This window comes from Phaethon lepturus, unplaced genomic scaffold, assembly GCF_000687285.1.
Source record: "Phaethon lepturus isolate BGI_N335 unplaced genomic scaffold, ASM68728v1 scaffold16871, whole genome shotgun sequence".
Lineage (NCBI taxonomy): Eukaryota > Metazoa > Chordata > Aves > Phaethontiformes > Phaethontidae > Phaethon > Phaethon lepturus.
The window spans coordinates 25,270-48,421 of record NW_010517200.1 but is presented as its reverse complement, the minus strand read 5'-3'; the positions used below and the strand labels follow the sequence as shown (position 1 = coordinate 48,421).

The following is a 23,152-nucleotide window of genomic DNA, read 5'->3' as shown; positions in this document are numbered from 1 at the left end:
GGGTATGACCCGCTCGTGCGCCAGCTCGGACGTCCGCTGAGACGAGAAGAGTGCCTGCGAAAGGGACGCGCGACAAGGCACGCATCCTTGGGCCAGACGCGCCGCAGCAGCGGTATCGATCCGGCAGGGTTAGATGAAGGCAGGTCTCTCGTCTGTCAGTCTGATGCCCTGGAGAGGCTTCCCCTTGCTCTTCCGCGCACGGTGTGACTTGGAGCGGAAGAGTGCCTTGACAGTGGGCAGGCTTATAGTTACGCTGCGTTCATCGCCGCCGTGTGCTCACAGCTGTAAACCTCAGCGCCTGTGTATTCGCTTACTTGCTGACTTTTCTCCCACGCGAGGGAAGCAGCCAGGGACCGAGCAAGGCTGTAGCCGTCCGACTCTGAAGGTAACCCCCGTTCCCGCTGCTGCAGAGCCATTCCTGCCTTCCCTCACTTGCCACGGCTAGCTGCGCACCCCGAGGGGCTCCGGTGCCAGCTCACGAGGCGTGAAGCGTCGACAGGTCGTGCTCAGCTCCATTCCACCCAATGAAGTCTGAAGAAAGGACGCAACATCCCGGCGTACCCTCTTATTCCTTAAGGAAGTAAGCGCATACAAGTAACACAGGTACATAGGTATAAGGAATGCTGCTGATATCAAAGGCGTTGTATCACAGTATTCAGTCCACGTATTTTACAGCGTAAAGTAAGATTGTATGAATCTTCCGTGTGAGAAACGCTCAGGGTTCTCTTTAGGTGTACAGAGGTTTGGCTGATGACAGCGTTCATGGAATTAGACTTGGGCAGGTCACAGCTTTCTTCAATAGTCGGGAAAGAGCCATAGTTTCATTCTTTTAAAGTTACACTCAGGAAAGATACATGCTGTAATGAGAGTATCTTTTGGTTTTTAAATACAGGAAGGTGTTTGGGAGGGGTACAGTTATGCCCAACTTTTGACGTAGGTGTTTATGTTAAAAGTTCAGTGTTTCTGAAGAAGGATTTCGAGGGGAGGCAGACTTCATGGGTCTGCAAAGGGGTTTTGGCTTTTCGAATACGCACGTCTAGGTGGACAGAGGGGCTCCGTAGATTTATTTGTGCTTGGCAGAAACTTACCGCCCAAGTCCATCAGCATGGTTCCAAGTCTCTAGAGGTGGCACAAGGCCAGGTTAGCAACCACAGTTTTCGAGAAAATCCGATGACAAAGCACGTGGCGGAGATGTCATTCTGGTGCGTCTCTGTTCCGTTTCCACTACTTCATTTGCTACATACACAGAACTCCTCCTGTCTTTTCCTGGCAGAGTAACCCCAGCTGGACTGGAGGAAGGTGTCGTTCTTTGCTCTCCTCAGTTTTGCACGGTAGGCAGGCTCTGGTGTGTGCTGTGAGAAAAGAAGAGAAATTCCACGCCTGCACGCGTGCATACCGTGCTGTATGTTTTGACTTCCTACCCAACTGTTGGCGTAACCATTTCACTTGGTGAATGAGCGGAGACTAATCTTTTTCTGACAGGTAAGATCATGATGTAAAAGACGCAGGTGACTAGCAAAATAAAAAAGGAAGAGATACGAACCAGCTCATTCCAGAATGAGATTAGGAAGGATTAGTCTGTCTAGCACAAATCCGCGAACAGACAGCCTAGTTCCCTCTGTGCGCGACAGAGAATGTTGCCGTTCGGCGACGGCCGTCTCTCTTTACTGCATCAGGCAATGCACTGAAAGCTGCCAGGTTGGCTTTGTAGATTAACTTGCAAAGAACCTTTGTCCTCAAATGATTAATTTAAATAATTCACTTGAGTAAGCGTTGTTGTGATCTCTTCCTGCTCGTAAGAAGGGGGTTATTTCTCCAGCTTTTGCTGGTGTCCAAATTACTTGTTGTGTGCTCTGGAGAACACTTTTATAAGGAAAGCTTGATTTCTCCATTACCTGGTGACAGGAGCTCCAACATGCACGCAAGGCATTCAGTTAGCAAATCTGCATGACTGCCTACATGTAAACTGTTCATCTCAATGCTAACACCATGCCTGGATTTAAATATTTGCAGATGATACGCTCTCTGCAGTCCTGATGCTTAGAAGAGTTATACCAGCTTCAAGCACCTCAGGTTTTCCTAAGCCCTGGATTAACATGCAAAGATTATGATGCATTTTTCTTTGAATGCCAGTTTTCTGTGTGGCCCATTCCGTGCAAAGTCTTGCCGAGCACAGCCAGCAGTCTGTTTTCTGCAGTTGCAAGGGTTTCGTGCAAGAAGCATTCAGACTCTGCCCTTCCGCTATGAGTACCTGTACGTACCTACTGAATGAACTGAATGGAGAATGCCGATGCCTTCACTGCTTGTCGCACTCATACTGCAGTAAAGAGCTCTCTGCTAAGATATTTCCGTAATGTCTCCTCCTGCTACAGCATTCATAAATTTTTGAAAGAACTCTGAATTGTAGAGGTTTTGGCTTTCTGAAAAGCTCACCCTTCCAAAGCCAGGAAGCTCTCAGCACAGAAAGGAGATAGAAGATGGTTTTCACTACAGCTTCACAGTAAACGTAGGGGTTGGCTTTGTAATTAGTCTCATTTGGAGCAATGCGATGCATAGACCGGAGGCTAATTTGGACAGCCTTCTGTAGAGCGGATTAGGTAAAATACCTGTGTTTGTCTCTGTGTCTACCTGCCCGGGAGGTTCTGAACTACACATGTGTGTCTTATATTTATAAGAAGAATAATAATGCCATCTCCTGAACAGAACACACCTGAGGACGCTTTCTGTGCAGCTCAGAAAGGATACCTGCTGGTCCCCCTTCCCTGTGCCGTGGGTGAAGCCAGTCAGCCCAGAACAGACTTTTTAGAATGAGCCAAAATTAATGATGATCAATTATGGTAAATAGCTTCAGGTTGACTGGGGTATTTGGAATGAACTTTAATGCTCTGAAAAGGTTCATTGACTCTCTGAGCTCTTCTAAAATTTCCACCAGTGCCCTAGTACTCAGCTGGATCATGAGTGGTGGCACAAAGAAAGAGATTTAATGGCGGGGCTGTAGGAACGTTGGCATCTTAGAAACACAGAATCATTAAAGTTGGAGAAGAGCTCTAAGATCATCAAGTCCAACCGTCAACCTGACACCACCATGCCCACTAAACCGTGTCCCAAAGTGCCACGTCTACACGTTTTTTGAACATGCTGCACCGCTGCTCTCCTGTGTCACGCCGGCATCCCTTTGCCCTTGTGTTTTGTTAAGTGCTTGGCAATGGATGCAGCCCACAGCGTTTGCAGACGGAGCTATTGTTAGTGCCTTATAAACCGGGTTTGATTGCGATCGTTTGACTCCAAAGACAGTTAAGTGCTGGGTTATGGAAAACAGACAGCAAGAGAATAGATAAACCACTCGTATTGCCCTGTATGTTTTGGGCAGGGCATAGCAATTTACAGTGAGTGTGTTCAGGGAGAGGACCCCACAGCTTCGCTTCCCAGCAAGGTGTGGCGAAAGGCAACACGTAGAACGGGGCTTGCGAAGTAGTTACTGACTGATAAGCAGCTCGGATCAGCCTTTAAGTCAACAGTTGTTTCCCCATGTTAGCGTTTCTGTTAAGGAGTCGTGTACTTACGTAGTGCCATGAACAGCAGACGAAGAATTAAAAAAGCATTAGGAAAACTGTAGCTAGAGTGGTCCCAGCTTAATATCCTCAGAAGTCCTGGTACGTTTCATGGAATACGCGGCATGCCAGGCTGAGGGAGACGGTTGGGTTGTTACCACTGAGCCCGGCCAGGGAAGGGTTGGGGTTTCTGTGGAAAGAAGTATGTGAGTTGCATTTCAGGAGGTTGGGAGGCTCAATGCTTGAAAATGTTTCCAGTGCTCCTTTTTCTTTTTTTCGAATCTTGGCCAAAAATGGTCATTACATTTCTTCCTAGAGTGAGGTTATTTTTTCTTGCTTTGTTGGGATTGCACACTTGAAAAATATTCTGTGGGTGCCTGCATGGAAAATATTGGCATATTGAGAATACCCTCTCTGTGCAGACAGTGGCTGCGTATTAGAGAGGGGTGGGAAGAAAGGAATCCTTTCTGACTCGCTCTGCCTGCTCACCTGCACACAAGAAAGAGATTCTCTTCGTTTGAACCGCAAAACCACCTATTTAAGAAGGGGAGCGACGGCCAAACCAAAGGTGCTGCACAGTGCAGGTCGTTGGTTCTTTCTGAAGGGATCTCAAGCTATTCCATTCATGCCACGGGCGGAGCGATGCGATGACATTACTGGTGTATTTCCGTTGGACGCTGCGCTCGGCAGTTTTGCCAGCTGCAGCAATTTTTAGAATTGGAGCTTGTCTATGAATTTCCCACTTGTATGCTATCACAGGGTTCGCATTCTTGAGAGCGAGAGGACTTGCGGTTGAATTGTAAAGCTGTTTGCAGATCTGGTCTCTCACCCATAGCGGTGGGCTAAGCTTCTGAAAACAACCGGGGACAACCTTGCCTTTTGATGTGGGGTTTGGGGAGAGTTATTTATGTGTTGCTGTGGTACTTAGGAGGGATAGTCTTCCCAGCTAATTCAGCCAGTAGCTGAATCTGCTCAAGGCGAATTACAGCGTGGCCATCCAGCACATTTTACAACATTGGCCCTGGTCCTGCTGTCCTTCCATAAGCAAAACTTACATCCAGTTTACTGGGAGTCTTGCCTGAAAACATGTGAAGGGCCAGTTTTTGTACTTGCAACCTTGGCTCTCATCAACTCCAGCGTAGAGGAAAAGGGCTTGAAAGCTGTGCCACCCTTTGGGGGAATGCCCCGTTCCAATACGAGTCAACGCAACAGGAAGGCGGGACCATCCTCCGCTGGACGCTGGTTGCTTTTGCTGCGTTCGTAGAGCTGGAAGATCTCTGTGTATTTAAGGGCTATATCATCTCTTGCTTCCAAATGGAAGAGTTGGGGAACGGGGATGCTCCCTGCCTGCCGCAGAGCCAGAGACACAAGAACAGCTCGGTTCCTAGTGAGGACTGCAATACGGAGCTAGCGGTTCACTCTGTAAGATGTTCCAGACAGGCCTCTTCACTGTTGCTTATTGCTTAGAGCCTGTTAGTGTGCTGGCTCAGATTTAGGAAGAACTAAGTAGCCTACAGCTATGATTTTTTTCCTGTCAAAAATCCATGGTGATGTTTTGTTTTCCTGTCCTAAGTGGAAGAAATCACTTCGGAGTCGTTGCCGATACAGGCTATTGAATGCAGCCCCTTAAAAGCTGGTTCTGAATGGTTCATCTGAACTCTGCCCCTTGACCCGTGTCTTCAAGGAACACTTCTAGTATTCTGTGATATCCACAGGAGAGGATGTTCCAACACCTACTTTTTAAACAAAGAATTAGAAAACTAGTAAGTCAGTCGGAAGTTCTAGCTTAGCTGTTCCAGCGATGGGGTATGAGGGGGAAACACACAACACTGCTATTTGAGACCTTTTCAACACGAATTGGGGCCAACCATGTTACTTTGGAGCGCGAAAGCCACAGGTTAAGTGTTGTACAGCATCCCCAGCAAATGCTGAGGCATCCCATGTCTGTGGCACCCTGTAACACATGCCTGATGTGTTGGGAAAAGAGGATGGGGGAAATTCCGGGTTAGGAAGTGAAGTATTTGGTCTAAATCTCCTTAGAGATGAATTTTTTGCTTGAAATAAGAGCCGTGTGATAAACTGTCGAACCATATGGTTGAATGAATCTTTTCATTGGGTGTCTGATTTCCTCCTACCCCTACGCCACTAGAATAATCTCTTCAGAGTTCCTGTTTTATTTTATCTGAAGAAGTGGCGACTCTACAGGGGAGGGTGTTGTGCGGGAGGATGTTTCTGAAATGGAATTGGAGTAGACATTGATGTCTTACTGTTTCTTGTAGGGTCTCTTCTGGGCGGGCTTGGAGAGCTGAGTTCCCTGTACAGCAGCGTAGAGCAGCAACTGAACGAAACCCTGAGGCGCCGCCGGCACGCGGGAGACGACGACTACAACATTGAGGTGCTGCTGGGCGTGGACGACTCTGTTGTCCGATTCCATGGCAAAGAACACGTTCAAAACTACCTCCTCACCCTCATGAACATAGTGAGTATTTTCCACAGCGCTGCGCTGCTTGTTTAGGAACATGAACGGCTTTGTAATCTCTCGCAGGAGTATCTAGGAGACCGTGCTTGACACAAATATGATCATTTTGTCTGCTGTTGGATCAGGTTCTCCCTTTTCAAGATGTTCCTTTAACTGATCTTTTTCACAGTAGTTTTCTCGGGCACATTCTAGGGTAATTCCAAGAACTGGAAAATAGTCGAAAAACAGTGGGGGAAAAATGTAAACTTGATACACTTTGCGTAATTCCTAACGTCTCCCGCAACACACTTCTGAAGGAAACCAGGTTAAAGAATAAACAAGCAGGGCAAAAAGGCGTTCTAAACCCCTAACGGCTCTTTGAAAGAAAGCAAACCTTCTAGTAACGTCTCGTCCTTAACTCGTGTGGCAATATCTGTATTTATATAGAAACTGCAAAGGAACGGAGGCTCGTAGAACTGCTTTATCATAGTGTGTCTCACAGGGTTAGCAAATATTATGTGTCTACTGATAAGTTTCTGGCTGTAAAATCAATGGCAAGATACTATGTTTAAAGATATGGTCTTGAACTACACTATCAGGTTCTATGGAAATGCACATTACAGAAGAGCACAGTTCACACCGGCAGTAAAATCATGTACCATACCAGCACTGAATGCTAGAATTGCTCAAGCTTAAATGGTTTCTTCTGTCTTAGAAGAAATCTAAAAAAAAAATACAGGCAAGGAATGTAAAGGAGATGTATAATCCCTTGCAATGTCTGGCCTTCTCTTAATGCATATACGTGTCAGACCTATACGGATACGTTTTAGGAGCTGTGGGGATCATAAGTTTTTCCAGGAAAGAAAAACAATATCCCGAGGACTGTTTATAAGAGAATAGGTTTACAATTAATAATGATTTGATGAACGTAGAAATGAGTCTTGTATTTTTTACACACGCCTTTTTATTCCTGGACTAATTTAAAAATGATTCCTTAGGCTTACAAATCATCTTTGCAACTTTTCTTTATTCTGCGTCACATCGGCCGCCATCATTCCTGGCTGTGAGAGTTCAATCCTTTCGCTATCGCAAAGGGTCAGAAACATCTTCTCCCCCTCACCCCCGAAGCCTGGTTTGAGCTCCCCGTAGTACACGGCGTCCCACCTCAGCAGGGACAGCCAACGTGAGTAACCGTTTGGTGAACCTGGCCCTCAGTCCGTGCTTTATGGTTAGTTCGTACGCTTGTGCTGGTACTCTTTTCTTACGCGTTTTCTGTTCATAATGCCTTCCCTTGGTCACAGCTTCATCCTGTTTTGACCGCAGTAGCGGGCAGTGAGGCTGCGCGTGGCGCTGGCGCGTAAAAAGGTGAATTGAGGCTCGCTGTCTTGCTTAGTTCGTTTAAGCCTGGATTACGTGAGGGGTGACTGGCGATTGCTGGGGTGACAGGAGCAACCCCCTGACACCTCATCAGGCCAGTGGAAAATCTGCTCCCGGTGGGTGAATGGAAGAGGTGAGATCAGTGACGCCATGAAGGGGTGGGAAAGCAAGACTCGGTGTTATATACAGGACTTGCCGGGACAACGCCTCTGCCTTCGGCCTTGTGCGTGATGCAGAAATGACGGCAGCGCGGCATCCAGAAGGATTGAGGCATTATTTCGCGCCCGTGCCTCCAGCCTTTGGTCCAAGCTTCAGTCCGCGTGGCTCGTATCGTAACGTCTCCCGCACCAAACACTTTTACACCGCTGCCGTTCAGTGCACGCGGTGCGACGGCCGCATCACGCACATGGTTACTCGGGTACGGAGACCTCAAGCTGAAAATGTTGCCTCCTGTGTTTCAGGCTAAAAACGAGTTGCCGTATTCAGAGAAGGTCCCTCCGCTGCCTTTGCCAGCTCCTCAGTCAGCTAAATAAGCTCTTCCTTCCTAAGGAGCTGTGCTGCCAACCACACAAATCCCACGTACGTCCAAAACTATACTGCTTAGGTACAGAGGGGACCCCTAAACATTGAGGGGCAAGCACAGGGCCAGGACCCAAGTACACCCACAAGTATGGTTTTGCTGTCACAAGACCCCCGTTACCTTTTAGATGTTTAAAGCCAGGTTCGTTCTTTAAGAAAATCCAACTCAGCACCACGCAGCTTTTGCCTGTCACAATCCCGTTGCAGTTTTCAAAGTGTGCAAACATGCTGAGCGTCTGAAAACCTGCCCCGCCTGTTCCAGCTCCCAAAATGAGGACCAGCAGTTTAAAAATTTAATCCGTTGAATTTGGGGGACGGCGAGGAATCCAGTCCCTATATGAATTTAAACTAATGATATCTTTTCCAGCGTAACTCTGTATAGAATTATAACAACTCTGTATAGAATTATACCGTGCTATAAATCTGGAATAAGAAACTCCAGACAGACGCACACATTGTAACTGAAAAACAGCATTTAGTCTGCTCAGTTTACAACCTGGAGCTTTGTTCAGTCTTAGGCCTTTCCTACTGTTGCTGTAATTGTGAGCTTGTATGTTTTAGGTCACCGTGGTGTTTCAGGTGCCAGGGGAGTAGCGAATGGATGCTGTAGAACCTTGGTTCGATGAAAAGGGGCTCTTGCGTTGAGTTATGTCGGTGCATTTGGTTTTGGAGCCCAAGGCATTTCATCATAACTTCCTCCCCTCCTCTAAGACGCACACAGAAAGCCTTTGACTGTGGGGTAGTAGGAGGCTGGGTGTGAAGACCTTTACGGAGAAACAAGCCGCTGAACCTGGGCTGCTCTGTGGATCACCTCTGAGACGCAAGTGAATCCACAGCACGACATTCACGGCCATGAATGCACATCTGCTAACTGTGTGTCTTTGTTGGTAGCAGAAGCTTCTTTTTTAGGCTTGAGGGAATCCGAAAGCACATGAGCAAGTCTTTGCTTGTTCCTAGAAGATCATCAGCCCCTGGGACTGCAGCTGTTGCAGAGCTGTTGCTCTGCTGGAGCGTGTCCAGAGAAGGGCAACAAAGCTGGTGAGGGGCTGGAGAACAAGTCTGATGAGGAGCAGCTGAGGGAACTGGGGTTGTTCAGTCTGGAGAAGAGGAGGCTGAGGGGAGCCCTCATCGCTCTCTACAACTCCCTGAAAGGGGGTTGTGGTGAGGTGAGTGTGGTCTCTTCTCCCAAGTAACCAGTGATAGGATGAGAGGAAATGGCCTCAAGTTGCACCAGGGGAGGTTTAGGTTAGATATTAGAAAAAATTTCTTTACTGCGAGGGTGGTCAGGCATTGGAACAGGCTGCCCAGGGAGGTGGTGGAGTCACCGTCACTGGAAGTGTTCAAAAAACGTGTGGACGTGGCACTTGAGGACATGGTTTAGCGGGCATGGGGGTGCTGGGTTGACGGTTGGACTTGATGATCTTAAAGGTCTTTTCCAAGCTTAATGATTCTGTGAGTCCACGGCCGACATCAGCAGGCACAGTTCAGCAAAGCTCAATTTGTCTGACAGACGTCAACCTGATGTTTGGCTCAGATTTAGGTTTGGATCTAGTGGTGTGAAGGGACAAGAACTGAACATTACGTATCTAAACTTTTACCTTTTCCTCTTCCTAAAAATGGGAGGCTCTAGACGAGAAAGAATTTGTGACGGATGTTACGAGCATTCGTGGCGGGGTTTGCGAGGCTGACGGTAACTCGTTGAGACTTGCCTTCCCGAGCAGGGAAGTTAAGGGCAGTTTTGCCACATGTCATGCAGCGTATGGAAGGTAGCTCCAGAGCAGCTTCCAAAGAGCAAATATATACGGGCATCGTAAGCAACGCTGTTTTGCTCAAGTGCAAAAAAAGCAGTATTAAATCCCATTCATTCAACCCTGTGCCAGGACTGGTTATCCTGGGCACAGTGCCATGCTGACACAGCCATCCGGCGTGCGGTGCCAGAGCCGACTCTCTGGGAACCAAGCACTGCACGCCCTTGCTACGCCGTTGGGAGCTCCGGGCCTGGAGGTTCAGTTTCAGCTAAAGAAATGCCTGGGATGTTTCCCTATCCTTAACATTTGTACGTACTCTTGGCTTAAGAAACAGGCTGGAAAAGCCAGCAGCAACGATGCATCTGAAACAGCTGTTAAGGGTCAGCGCTGGAAGTCAGAAGCCCACATGGGCTCACCTAGTCCAAAGGAAGAAAGTCCAGCCTGGTCCCTAGCTTTCAGGTGAAGTTTGCCCGAGTCACTGGCAGCCTGCCTTCCACAGGGGCTGAGGGGTGAAATCACCCGTGGGAGAGCACGTCGGTCCCCTGGAGTTGTGTCGGGTAGCTCGGTGGCCTGCCCGTTCGTTACGAGGCGGTTTCAGCTGAATTCCTTGAGGTGACGGAATTGACATTTTCCAGATCTTACCTTTACCAGGAGCACGCAGGGAGTTGCAGCCTCCACCTCCCGGACCCTGCCATGGCCCTAGCACCGTTCCTCATCCCCAGCGGAGCATCCCTTGGACAACCTGCAGAAGTACAGCGGGGACAGCAAGTGGAGTGAGAACTGGCGGAGGAACGGGGAACAGGGTGCAAGTAGGGCCGAGAAAGCCTACCCTCATTTCTCTCCCCCCCTCCCTCCGTTTGTTCCCCCATACCGGTTACGCCCCAGGGCCAGGGCAGCCCTTCAGTGGCTCACTGGGTCTCTCGGGAGCCGGGTGCCGTCTCCATCGCGTGGCGGTCTGCCACACTGGTGTCAGGCTCGCTTCTGGCAAGAGGAGAATGAGTTTTCTCCGCTGTTTGCTTAATGTTTTATGGGAGCGTGGCACTGTCAGTGCTTTTGTGCGTTGCAGCTAGCTCTCCTTTTGTGTTACGTTGCCTCTCATAACACGGCGTTCCTCTCCTCCACAGTACTTAAGAGAAACCTCTAACAAAAACAGAGGCTCCCGAAGGCGCTGCGTTCCATTTAGCGGAATTTCGTTTTTCTGCTAACAAAAGACAGAACAGTGAGACCTTCATAATGATCACTTTCAGTAAGAGGTGGCTAGCACGCTTTCTTCAGTTGCTACTTAAAAAAAGCTTGATGTTTTCCTCACTGTGGTGTCAGATCTGAAATGAAAGGTCTCCTGCATTAGGCAGCTGACACGTGTTACTCCCCTGGATGGTGCTTAAGACAAAGCTTCCCTGGATCACAGTGACTGAGATCAGAAGGATATGCACAGAGGACGTCAGGTTATGCTGAGGTTATGCCGCCCAGGGAAGTGGTGGAGTCACCATCACTGGAAATGTTCAAAAAAACTGTGGACGTGGCACTTGGGGACACGGTTTAGTGGGCACGGTGGTGTTGGACTTCATTATCTTAAAGGTCTTCTCCAACCTTAACAATTCTGCGATTCTGAGCAGGTTTGGACTTGGCAGTATTTATATCTTTGTTTCGTTTTTTTGTTTGTTTTTTTTTTTTTTGCTGAGGGTAAACCAAAATTAGCCGGTAGTGGTCCTTCCACGCGTCATTCGTTCTCAGATTGCAAGTTGCTTTTGACAGAATTCCTCTTTCGGAGATCACTGTCCACTCAGCGTTGCAGTTTTGTGGGTACGGACTTCTTTCTAAATAACAAGCTTAGTTTTTGTTGTCGACATGCTGAAGTCAATGAGAGCTTTATGATTAGTGTCTATAAAAACAGACAGTGCCAGATACGTCTGAAAATTCTGCCACGGCTCTCCGTGCACGCACATGACCTGCAGGTCTTTATCTCTCCACCAGCTGCTCTCATTTTTTCATTCACCCTGCCTCTGTCTAGAAGCACATAGCAGGACCCAAACGCATTACGTAGTTGAGAGATCTCTCGACTCCTGGTCTCGAACTCGATCGCTTCCCTGATTGTTATTACCTCAGATGAAGGAGAAGAATCAGGTCAGCGCTGGTTCTTTTCCGTGCAGTTCCACGTGGAAACGAGAGCCGGTGCTGGTGAGCGACTACAGCATGCCTAAGGTAGACGGGTGGTCGACCGCGTTTTTCCGCGCTGATCTGCTGCGCTGTTCTTGCTAACAGCCCGAGTTTTCTGAAAGAAAAGCCAGTTCCCCCTGAGCAGCGACTTGTGGCTGCGCTAAGCTGCGCGGGTCATTCGTGTCGCTGAAGAATGTGGAATAGGAGTTAACGTAGTTCTGGCAAACGGGGAAGCAAGTTAACTTTTGAATCCAGAAAGTTTGAGATGCAAAGTTGTTATTTGTGTGAGTAACAAAATATTCTCGATCCAGAACTTGCAGGGAGCCCTTTCCTTTTTACCACATACCTCGTGAAACATCAGCAGCAAATCTTCATTACAGATGATTTCAGAATATTGTCTTTTTCGTTTTAAAAACATTTAACTTTGTAAACAGCAGAGCCGATACACTGTCCCAAAACATTTTGATCTTTTCTTAAACGTCCGTGGCTCCATCTGCTGAGAGGAGATGTCAATACAGAGCCTGGGTGAGCCCAGAGACCGCTTCCCAGTGGAGCTGTAGGTCTGCTACGGTAAAGACGGTTACCTCTTCTAGAAGCAATGCTTTTGTAACAGTCTAGTCGTTCCTGCCTAAATTTTAGCAGTGGTGGTCTTCTTAGCATCACTTCCTAAGCAAGGCGCAGGTGAAACAGAAACGAGAAGAAAACACGATGCAAAATAAATGCGGGGAGAGGTGACGGCGAGAGAAGGAGTATCGAGCTTTTAAAAATTCTTCTAATGAAAAGGCTGCCGGAAGAGCCCAGGTTCAGCGCCGTTCCTGCCCGGCGGCTTTCCCGGAGGCTTGTGATGCAGAGCCGGGACGCCAGCGGAAGACCTCGCCGCAGGCCGCGGGAGTCTCGCTGCTGGCTGGACTGGGCTGCGGGCTGGGTGCTGGGCTGGCGGAGGAGCAGCGGGAGGGCGCAGCGTGTCTTCCCTCCCTCGAAACCTTTGAAGTGCCCCCTCCCGGCCCAGCTTTCTGTGGTGAGCAGGCGTGCTGGAGTAGCACAGTTCAGAAGGAAGTTACTTCCTCGCATCCCAGCACTGCCGTGAGCACTGGGCGATGCTCTTTAAGGGCCAACAGCCCGTTCTGTGCAGGTGGTGACGTTTTCTTACGAGTTTGGGAGTCGTCGTTCTTGCCTCTCATCCAGCTGGTGGGTTACGCTGCGGAGCTGAATCGCGGGGCTTCGAGAATGGCCCAGGGCCCCTCTCTTCATCACAAGACTGAAGAGGCTCCGGCAGCTGTTTCTGCTGCAAAGCCACCCTTCTTCACAGCCCTGGTTTTTGACACTTGATTTTGTCAGGCTTATCGCTTACCTTGTTGTCTGTCGAGGTTACTCGTTAGGGAGCCGTTTCTAGCGCGTACAGTCATCATGCTTTGCTTCTCCCATGTATGACTTTACATCGATTTTAATCTAATACTGCTCTCAGCCTCTGGTAGAGACTGGTGGCATGCGAAGCTGTCACCAAAAGAGCGCGACTCACTCCTTGCCATTTAATCTAGTGATTGACACCCGTGGATGGTCAGTAGAGCAGTAGTTGACTGTTTTTTTCAAAGCTGTTTCATTCCCAGTGATGGCAACAGTAGAGCAGCTGATGGCATTAATCATTAAAATATGAATTACTCAACATTCCTTCACTGGAGAATATGAATTAAGAGGCTGCACTTTCCTCTGTGCAAGTCAGAGAGAGAAATTTAAGTAGTTCATCAAGGCAGAAGCCGAAGGTCATGGAGGCTCCACGGTCCCCAGAACCCAAGGGGAGTCAAACGAAGGCTTTGGTGTAAGCGGAGAGGAACTTGCTATGACTGAGCAGAGGAAGGGACATGGCGGCAAAGAAACTTCTGTGACCTTCCTCCGTCAGTTCAGTTACTCCAAAATTATTTCTGTTGAGATATCTTGGTAATTTCAAAAAAGTGATCCAAGACACCATAGATTCTGAGAGAAGGAAATGAAGAGCTGATAATCAAGGTAGTACTGTTCTCATGTAGGGCTTTTCATCAAAAAATATTAAAGGAGGTCACTACAGGCAGGACCTGAAACACGGAACAGGAAAGCAAACTCACCGTGGGTCAGCCAGTAATAAAAGAGAATCAAGGGCAGAGTCCAGCTTTCCCGTGTCTCTTGGTGCTTCGACCCAGCAGCAGCCATCCCTCCTAGTCCTCCTGCGGCCAAAGGCCAGAAGGGACCACGTCTGCTGGCAGATCTTGGAACTGGTCTGGAGAGACCGTGGTGATGGGTGAGGCTTTGCTGGGCACATGGTTTACCCCCTGCCAAGTCACCTGGGACCTCAGCCCTTGGCAGGGCTGCAGATTGCCTTGGATTAGCCTGCAGCCCCTACCTGGGCACCACGGAGGTATGGTCGGCGGGTGCTGGTGGGCGACCCTGACAGGGAATCGCACGGTACCTGCGCAAAACCAGCCCTGCATCTGCAGCTTGCTGCTCGTCCCGAGTTTGAAAGGCCGACTAGCAAGAGCTCACGCTACAAGAGGTGCTTAGAGGAACCACCCAACATAACAAGGATGTGTGGTTGACTGTGGGTCAAGAGGCAGCAATTTCTGTGACAGGTGAGAATCCGACCGCTTTCCCTTCAGGGAGGAGGTCTGGCTAGAGGCTGCCCACGGTTTCGCCGTTGTCGTCTTACGAGTACGTCACTCTGGGAACGTGGGTTCACCCATGCCCTTCGTACTGCGTAAAGATGGGTGGGTTTCCACAGAAGCGCTGAAGTCCCTTGGCTGGGGGCTGTCTCCCCTTTCCGGTGGCCCTTACCGCGGCCTTACGGTTCATCTGCCGGCTGCCCTTATTTTGTTTCTTTGAACAATTTTTAATCCATTCAAAATCCTGCTTTGTCTGTGGAGCCCGGTGGTTGTCAGAGTACTGATTGACTTCTGGGTGTGGGTATTGATTGCTGTTGAATTCAGTCTAACCCCTTCTTGCTTTTAAATACTGGGGCGCAGGCTGTATGCCCAGCTGGCCACGCGTGATAGGTTTCACGAGTCCAGATCAGACAAATCAAGCTCGCTGGGGTGTGATTTATAGATGCGTTTTGCACCAGTACCTTGGAATGTAATTTCTTTGGCCGTTACAACCGCAGTGTAGATGCAGTTACAGCAGCCTGAAAGTGCTGCAGCCGACACTGACGTTTTCAGCACTTTTTTTACATTTGTGTCCTTCCGGCGAGGTTACAGGTTTGCAAAATTTCCTGTGTTTCGGTCACAAGAGCATACACGGACTTGCTCCTCATGGGAGTCCTGCAGTGGAGCCCTCCAAAGCAATCCATGGAGAACGGGGTAAAAAACGGTGTTGCGGAGAAATCTTGAAGAAGACTCGAATCTTTAGGTCAATGCCAGGATCCTTTTCGTCTCTAGGAAAGTCGCTCCTGGGAAGCTTGTTGTTTCTTGGCACAAGCGAAATTGTGAACGTTTTTTCTGACACAAACTTTTTGTGGGAGCAGCGCTATAGCAATTAATGGGGAGAAAACATGAGGTGAATAATTGAACTTTGGAATAATTGCTTCACAAGACGGGCAGTCTGAGTTATGGGCCTGTGCCTTGTAAAACCGTCCTGCTGACAGTCTGTTCTCAGCTGGCGCTAAAAGGGATTGCATTTTTAAAAACCATGGGCTAAAATGATTGTGCCAGGTCCCACAGTCTGGACAACTTCAGAATGACCTTGTTCCCTCAGGGGAAAGGGGAAGTTCTGTTTAGCCTGACGCAAAAAAAAAAAAACAACCTCCAAATGCCGCTCAAATATACCAGCCTTTGAGCAGTGGTATTTATTTTTTACCAGTTACCCGTAATATAATATTTATTTTGTTTTTAGGGAGATGAGTAACTTCATTGATGATCTGCAGATGTTTTAGCCTCCTAATTTATACTCTGGTGGCAGGACATTTCTCACCTTCCCAGGCACAAGGAAGGTCCTCAGGAAGAACAGTTTTTGACCCATCTGCATAATTCTGGTTTTTTAACTTCACTTCCCTAAATACTCTTTTTTAGTACAAAAGTGACCACATAATTCTAATTTATCTCTAAGAAGTAGGGCAGCAGTATTAGTTGCTTCTAAAAAAAAAAAAAAATTCTTCAAAACAAAAACCACCGTGAAATATTTCAGTTGTTCAGTGCGCAGTGGAACTGCGGCGTTACCTCTGGGTTTCTGTCTTGCGGCTGGGCGCTCTGATGGGATGTAAGCTGCTCTTGTCCTGGGAGTCTTCTCCGAGCTCCTGCGTGTGATGAAGGGTATGCGCCCGTTCCTTCCTCATGAGCAACAGTAAGACTGCTACTTCTCATCAACTGCTTATTTTCACAAAACTTCTGGATACTTCGTTTATTTGAGGTCTTTATTGTTTTGCAAGTGTTGCTGCAACGTGGTAAACGGGGGCCAAAATTTATTGGGGCGTTATTTCCTTTGGAAATGGGACTAAAACCGCTTGAATCAAAATTTTGCCTTAAAATGATGTGTCGCCGTCTCATTGGAGACCTCTGCAGACCTAATGTGGTGCAAAGACATGGACTGGTTTATGCGGACTCCCTGTTTGCTCTGTCCTCTGTGTTCTCTGCAGTCCTTGAGGACTAGACTTTTGAGGTCTCGTGAGGTTGTCTTACGGATGGGTGTTTTAGTGGAGTAAGTCTTTCCAGATCGTGTAAATGTTCCATTCTTTCATGGAGCTGGTGAATATTTTTATTGAACGTGTTGACTTGCAGAAATCAAGTATATTTGGAGGTGTCGTTGCCCTGTAAGCTGTACTAGAGCCTTTATGTGTCTGGCAATGCTGTTGACTTTAAAACTTTCAGATTAAAATTTCCAAAGCATTTTGGGGATTTGAAAACACTTTGCCCGTTAATCTTAAGATCAATTTAGAATCAAGAGTACTATTCACATCTTGAAAGCTACACGCGTGCCTGCATGCGTGCAGGAATGGAGCCTCGTCGTTGGTGTCATTGTCTAAATATTCTGCCTGCCCAGTCTAAAGCTGCAGAATGTAAAAATGGCTTTAAGTCAAGTCCTCAAGTATTTTCCGAGGACGAACCTATGCTGAAGTTAACGGCACATTTCCTTGAGCGAGAGCTACTGGCAGCAGAATCTTTTGCAAAGCGAACAGAACTATGCTCGCTCGCTCTCCCCACTAAAATACTCGGCCCATGTGTTTAAGCTGATTGAAGCGAGACAAACGGTTGATGAACCAAATAGGAACAGAGTCCGGAATTCAGCCGCAGTTAGAGCGGCCCGATGGCATGGCAGAGGGGGCCACGTGGGCTGGATGGTGGTGGGTTCATCTGTTGTTAAAGCAAACTCTTACCTGCTTTTAAATCCCTCGGTGAACTTGGACACACAGTTCTACCTTGTTTTCGGGAATAACCTCATTTCTCTCATTATGTTTATCAAATGAGCGAAATTAAAAGTTCAGAGAAGTTATCTGCAGGGTTTGAACTTGAGGTCTTTTTTTTTTTTTTCCCCCAATCACCTTTTCTATTGGCCCTGATCCAAGGGCCGTTAAACTTGAGAAGAGGAGTCTTGACACGTCCTTCAGAAAGTTCTGTGTGAGGGGGTATGTGACGATGGATAGTGTAGTCTGCATTTCTCACGGCATGGAAATGATTTGCGACCTGAGTCCTCTTCTGAGAAGACTGTAGGGCTATAAGCACTTGAAATAACAAACACGTGGCCTTGGAAGTCCCCTTTTTCATTTTTCCTTTTTTTTTTTTTTTCTCTCAGGTGAATGAGATTTACCACGATGAGTCCCTGGGTGTCCACATAAACGTTGTGCTGGTCCGAATGATCATGTTGGGGTATGCGAAGGTAAGCAAGCCTCCGAACCAGTTCTCCGCCTTCATCTTCTTTGTACTTATAGCCCACGTGAATCGCCTGAAGGGTTGAGGAAACACAAGTCTGCTGAAGAGCGAGTTCCAGAGAACCGCTTTCCCTGCCTGGCATGTGCTAAATGTGCTTGTCCCCTCATCCCTGGGGCTGACCACGAGTGTTGCTTTTGTGACAAAGGGGCAGGACTGGCTCAGCCTGCTCAGGCTCGCAGCCTGAATTCTTGCCCTTGTTGAGTCTTCCAAGAATTCAATCGGTTTAATAGAAGCAGTTGTCTTGGTTGACCAACACAGCTTGCTGGTGCACCCCCGCCAAGCAGTCTGCTAGTGTAACTATCTGCTTTTCTCATTTTGTGTACACCCCTGTTACTGGGTCACGGCCCCCTCCTCAGCTTTGTACCCTGGACAGTTGATTTTGACGGTGAAGTACACTCGGAGAGTTTTGAAACAAATGCTTGTTAAATTGTTCAGGGTAAGAGAGAAGCAGTAATGCTGTTCAGGGTTTGGTAAAGATAATATCTGTTCCATTTAACTCAGACATTGTGTTTGGGCAAGTCAAAAGGCCAGGCTGATGTTTGTCTTGTAATTAACTTTACTGAGCTTGTAGGCTCACGCTGTAGCAGAAGTCTCACAGAACCAGATGTGTAATCTGTGTTCGCCAGTGCACGTTTACCGGCACTGCAGTGTTTTGCACCAGTTGAGGCATTGTCCTGTGTGTTTATATTATCCACTTCTTCCGCACAGGCCGTGTGTGTCACTACATGCTCGTTCATCTCAACTGAGTCATGTAGTCGTCTGGCAGCCCAGAACGTAAGCAAGCTCCAAGAACAGAAATAAAAATGTCTTTATTAAATCCTGACATCAAGTTGCATGTTCCTCCTGCACATTACAGGCTGTACACAGGAGGGCAGTTATTTTCATCGATGATGCGAACGCACATTAAACTGTCTTCAAAAAAGAAAACCCTAAAGATGTACTATTACGCCTGCATGGTTGCTGTTACGAGACACATTTTCTTTTCTCCTAGGAAAGAAGGCTGTCATGACTTGGACTGATAGGGTGTTAGGAACAGAGAAGTGGGGACCTGGTTGGTGCTCCAAGAAAACCAAAACTTGCCTGAATTTCCTACCTTGAGGAGCTCCTGGGTCTAATGTGTTGTTCTTTCAGTCCATTAGCTTGATTGAAAGGGGGAATCCCTCGAGAAGCTTGGAGAACGTTTGCCGCTGGGCGTATCAGCAGCAGAAGTCAGACCCCAATCACTCTGAGCACCACGATCATGCCATCTTCTTAACCAGGCAAGATTTTGGGCCTGCTGGTATGCAAGGTAATGCAGCTCATCTGGAGCAAAACTGTCTGGATTTGGTGTTTCTTGGTTAGCGTCCGCCAGAAAAGAGGAAAATTTGAAAATTGCATTGTTACGTGAAACTGAGACAATAAGCAACGTTGGCCTTTATTCAGCAAATACTTACAGAAGTGTTCGGTTTTAAAGATGTATTGAAACCTGATCCTGTCGGGGAACGCATGTACACTCGTCATAACTTCTAGTTCCCTGTTCTGGCTTTGGAGAAGGCCCACGTGGGCAGCCTGAGCATGTACTCATTTCTCTGTCACGGAGAGAAGGTACTTCCTCCCGTTCATTTGGCATACTTTCTGCAAGGCCAGTAGACCCCGCCATGGTGCTCCTTGCCGTTTATATCTAGCTGTAGCAGATTAAGTTTCTTACTTAAGAGATGTAAGCAAATAGCTCTTTCCTTTCTTCAAACACCAGGTGTTTGTGTGCGTGCAGGGATCACTAGGGACGGTCAATGCACTTTGCATTCAACGTCGCTTTTGTCTTACTGCATCGTTCGCTGTAGATCTCTTTTTATAGGTAGCGTACCAGCTACTTTCATACCTGCACTAGTCTTCACGGCTCAAGGAACTCATGGGAATGGGAAGGGAATTCACGAAGTGTGATTTATGTCTGTGCAGATAAATCAGAGTCTGGGTGAGACCGTGTTTTTGGCTGTCCACATGGAGATGTCTTAAGAGATTGGAGTTCAGCACCTCCATGCTCCCTTCACCTTGCAGGGGGAGAGAAGGGTCTGAGCTCTCCTGCAGGTCTGGGCTGGCTTGCCTGGAGTGAAGCTGGTTAGGTTGAGATGTTAGGCAGACTTCCCCATCGTCAGAGAGATTTTAGCTTTTACTGAGGAAAAGGCGTGCAGTAGGCACCAGGCGGTACGTAGGTGAAGGTACTTACATGAACACATGCAAAAAATCCCAGCCTGTAGCTCTACCTTTTCATGCAAGAGTAATCTTGTGCATTTTTGGTGATAAAAATGTAAGTGGCTGAAGTAACACAGATGTCTATGGAATCAATACCAGTACCTCAGAGCCCTTTACTCTGACAGCAATTGCAAAGACAGAGGAAAAACTGACAATGCAAAGAAAATAATCCTAGGTTCTCTTCAGGGGGTCTCATTTAAAATAAATGTAATGGGTAAAAGAATCAGACATGACTTCTCTCAATAGGATATGCTCCTGTTACTGGCATGTGTCACCCGGTCCGAAGCTGTACCCTCAACCATGAGGATGGGTTTTCATCAGCTTTTGTTGTTGCTCATGAAACCGGTCACGTGTAAGTCTAACTTTTACAATTAGATTACCAACAAAATACAGTGCTGCATCTCCCGCTTGCTTCGAGTGCTTTGATTTTAATGGCTTTATGAAAGCTATCCTAATTTTATTTCCATCCCCTTGGAATGCATCACTGGTTTAAGCAATGAAGAGAAAAGTGGGGGAAGAAAGGAAGGGGAAGGGAGAGGGGGAACTTGTTTTCTCTAGGGTGAGGAAGAGGTCAGTAAGAAACCTGGAAGGCCAGGCAGTGGAGACAGTAGCTTGTCAAGCATCCTTCACTTCTTTCTTCTCATTGACTAGAGTGCTGACTTGTTAGATTTGGCACCTCTTCAAAAGTGATAAAACGTGAGGTTGGGAGTAACCGATTAAGTAAAGCTCTCTGTTCGCTGTCTGGTTGAATTGATGTCAAGCACTGAGGATCTGATTTTTGTCTTCCTTCAGTAGCACAGGCTACTTGTTCAGCTCACCGGGAGGAACTTAGCCCGGTTGGAGATGACCAGGTCACTTGCATATTAAGCTGTAGCAGGTGCACGCGCGGAGATGTAACGTGCTAACCACGTTAGCTCTTGGGAGGTGCAGCACGATAACTCTCTTAGCCTTGCGTTTAAAAAATAAGTGCTTTTGGTAAATGACTATACAAACATGAACAGTTCAAAGTCTGAATGAAGTGCTCCCTCATGAGCAGAATTGTTGTTTGCCGTTATCCAAAGCATAAGAAGTCGTCATCATCTAATTAGTTCATTCCCGGCGTTAACACATCAAACAAAGTATAAATGAAAGAGCACTCTGAGAGTCCTTATGTTTTGGCGTCAAAGAAGTCTGAAATGCAAGGCCATTTGTAGAATGCAAAGACCAGTTTCATTTTGCATGATTACACGTGCGTGAGAAACCGTTCTCTTTACAGTTGTTTTACCAGGAAACCGCCTAGGCTCTGATGCCGATTCTTTGTTACAGGCTGGGAATGGAGCACGACGGGCAAGGGAACAGATGCGGGGATGAGACAGCGATGGGGAGTGTTATGGCTCCCTTGGTGCAGGCTGCCTTTCATCGGTACCACTGGTCCAGGTGCAGCGGCCAGGAGCTCAAGAGATACATACAGTAAGGACGCGTCAGCTCTCGGCGGTAGTTGTGTTACTGAAGGAAACCGAAGTCCTGGCAGTTCCTGGGATGTGGGGCCGGTGTCCTGCCCTCCGCTAGGCAGCGGAGAGGAGAGGCAACCCCAGCGCGCCGGCGCGGGCACAAGTGTCGTAAACGGGAGCCTTGACTGTGGAAGCCCTTTTTTATAAACAGCGTGGTACCGGGGCCTCAGAGGCCCTGAGGAACGGGGTCCTCTGCTTCCAAAGAGGGGCTCAGCCTCCAGAGGGGCTCCGGAAGGCTGCTCCGGGCTTCAGCGCCGCAGCAGCGAGACACCGCTCTCTCCGTGTCCGGCCTCCTCCGGTGGAACGGTTTTCTGATCACTTCTTTGCCATACTCTTCCCCCCCGCCCCCTCCAAACCCGTATTAGAAAAGCTGTAAACCAGGAGCGCTGCTTCCTCGCTGAGGGCTGTACTCGAAGCCCGTCGCCTCCTCGCCGCAGGAGTGTCTCTGGCAGGCTGTGTGTCAGGTAGCTGGCGTTTTCCCTAGGTTTGTGCTTTCCCTAGGAGCTACGCTGTGAAACGGGCAGGGTGAAGCCCTCGACTCAGACAAGGAACTAGCAAAAGCAGTGGAAGAGAGAAGGCGGCATGCGTGCGCGTGTCTGAACTAGGGAGAAAAGGGCCTCTACCCTCCTGGCTCTAGTCTACCTCCACGCATGTACCTCTTCATCCGGTTGTTACTCGGGCTTACGTTGCAAATAGCTGGTTTTGCCAGTCAAAACTGAGTAAAAACATCATGAGTTGACCCACGTCTCCTACAGTAGAAACCCTATTCGTACCATAAAGCAAAAAACAGTAATTGATGGAGACCTTAGAGCTCAAAGTGAAGTACTGGAGTGGAGGAGGAGGAGCCCACCAGTATCGCTATTTTAAGACACCAGAGTTAAACAGGAATGAGGGAAAAAGCAAGCCTTATTCTTGCCCCTTGCATGGGCAGGGCTTCATCCCTGTGAATACAGTAGGTATCAGGCAAGAAGGCCTGTTCTTAGACTGCTGTCTAAGCTAGACTACAAAGCTCCGTAGAGTCAGTGGAAAGACTCCCTGTGAGTACAGCGGGCTTTGTGTTAGACCTTGTATTAGGAGTCGTACTCCAGGTCGAAGCGCACTGAGCCTGGAGCAGTGTTTCTTTTCTACCTCTGGTGACAGGAACGTGCAGATTTCACATGTATCGCTAGGGCAGGGAGGGGCTGGAGATGCCTCTCCACAGGCTCCAGTAAATGCCGGGATTTTGCTGTAGGATCTTCCCTACGTGCTCAGTCGTGTTGCACCAGGCAGTGTTTCTACGGAAGGGAGTGCTCTGCTTTGGGGAGCAAAAACTATGTAAACAGGACAGCTTGGAGGAAAGGAGTATTGCCTTACTAAGAGCAAGTACTTGGAGCTTGCTGATCAAAAAAAAAAAAATCACTACGTATTCTCATGATTTTTTTTTTTCTGCGTGTCTTTCCACAGCTCTTACGACTGTCTTCTTGACGACCCTTTCGAACATGATTGGCCCAAGCTTCCTGAGCTGCCAGGCATCAATTACTCCATGGACGAACAGTGCCGCTTTGATTTTGGTGTTGGCTATAAAATGTGCACAGCGGTATGTCCAAGGCAGTTGTCACAAAGATAAACATTCATTCAGCAAGTTGGTGTCTGGCCGTATTAAAGAGCTGCAATACACGCATTTTCTGATCATTGAAGA

General features: G+C 48.0%; 1 protein-coding gene across 1 annotated transcript in view; it reads left to right on the top strand.

Moving 5' to 3' along the window:
- Positions 1–5,830: 5,830 nt before the first annotated feature.
- ADAMTS3 (ADAM metallopeptidase with thrombospondin type 1 motif, 3) overlaps positions 5,831–23,152 on the top strand; it is a gene marked incomplete at its 5' end in the record, with an annotated part of 36,274 nt that continues 18,952 nt past the window's right edge. The window contains 6 exons of the mRNA XM_010296323.1: positions 5,831–6,030; positions 17,619–17,702; positions 18,887–19,043; positions 20,231–20,336; positions 21,290–21,433; positions 22,918–23,050. Of these exons, the coding sequence (XP_010294625.1) occupies positions 5,831–6,030; positions 17,619–17,702; positions 18,887–19,043; positions 20,231–20,336; positions 21,290–21,433; positions 22,918–23,050 (824 nt within the window). The remainder of the gene's footprint in view (positions 6,031–17,618; positions 17,703–18,886; positions 19,044–20,230; positions 20,337–21,289; positions 21,434–22,917; positions 23,051–23,152) is intronic.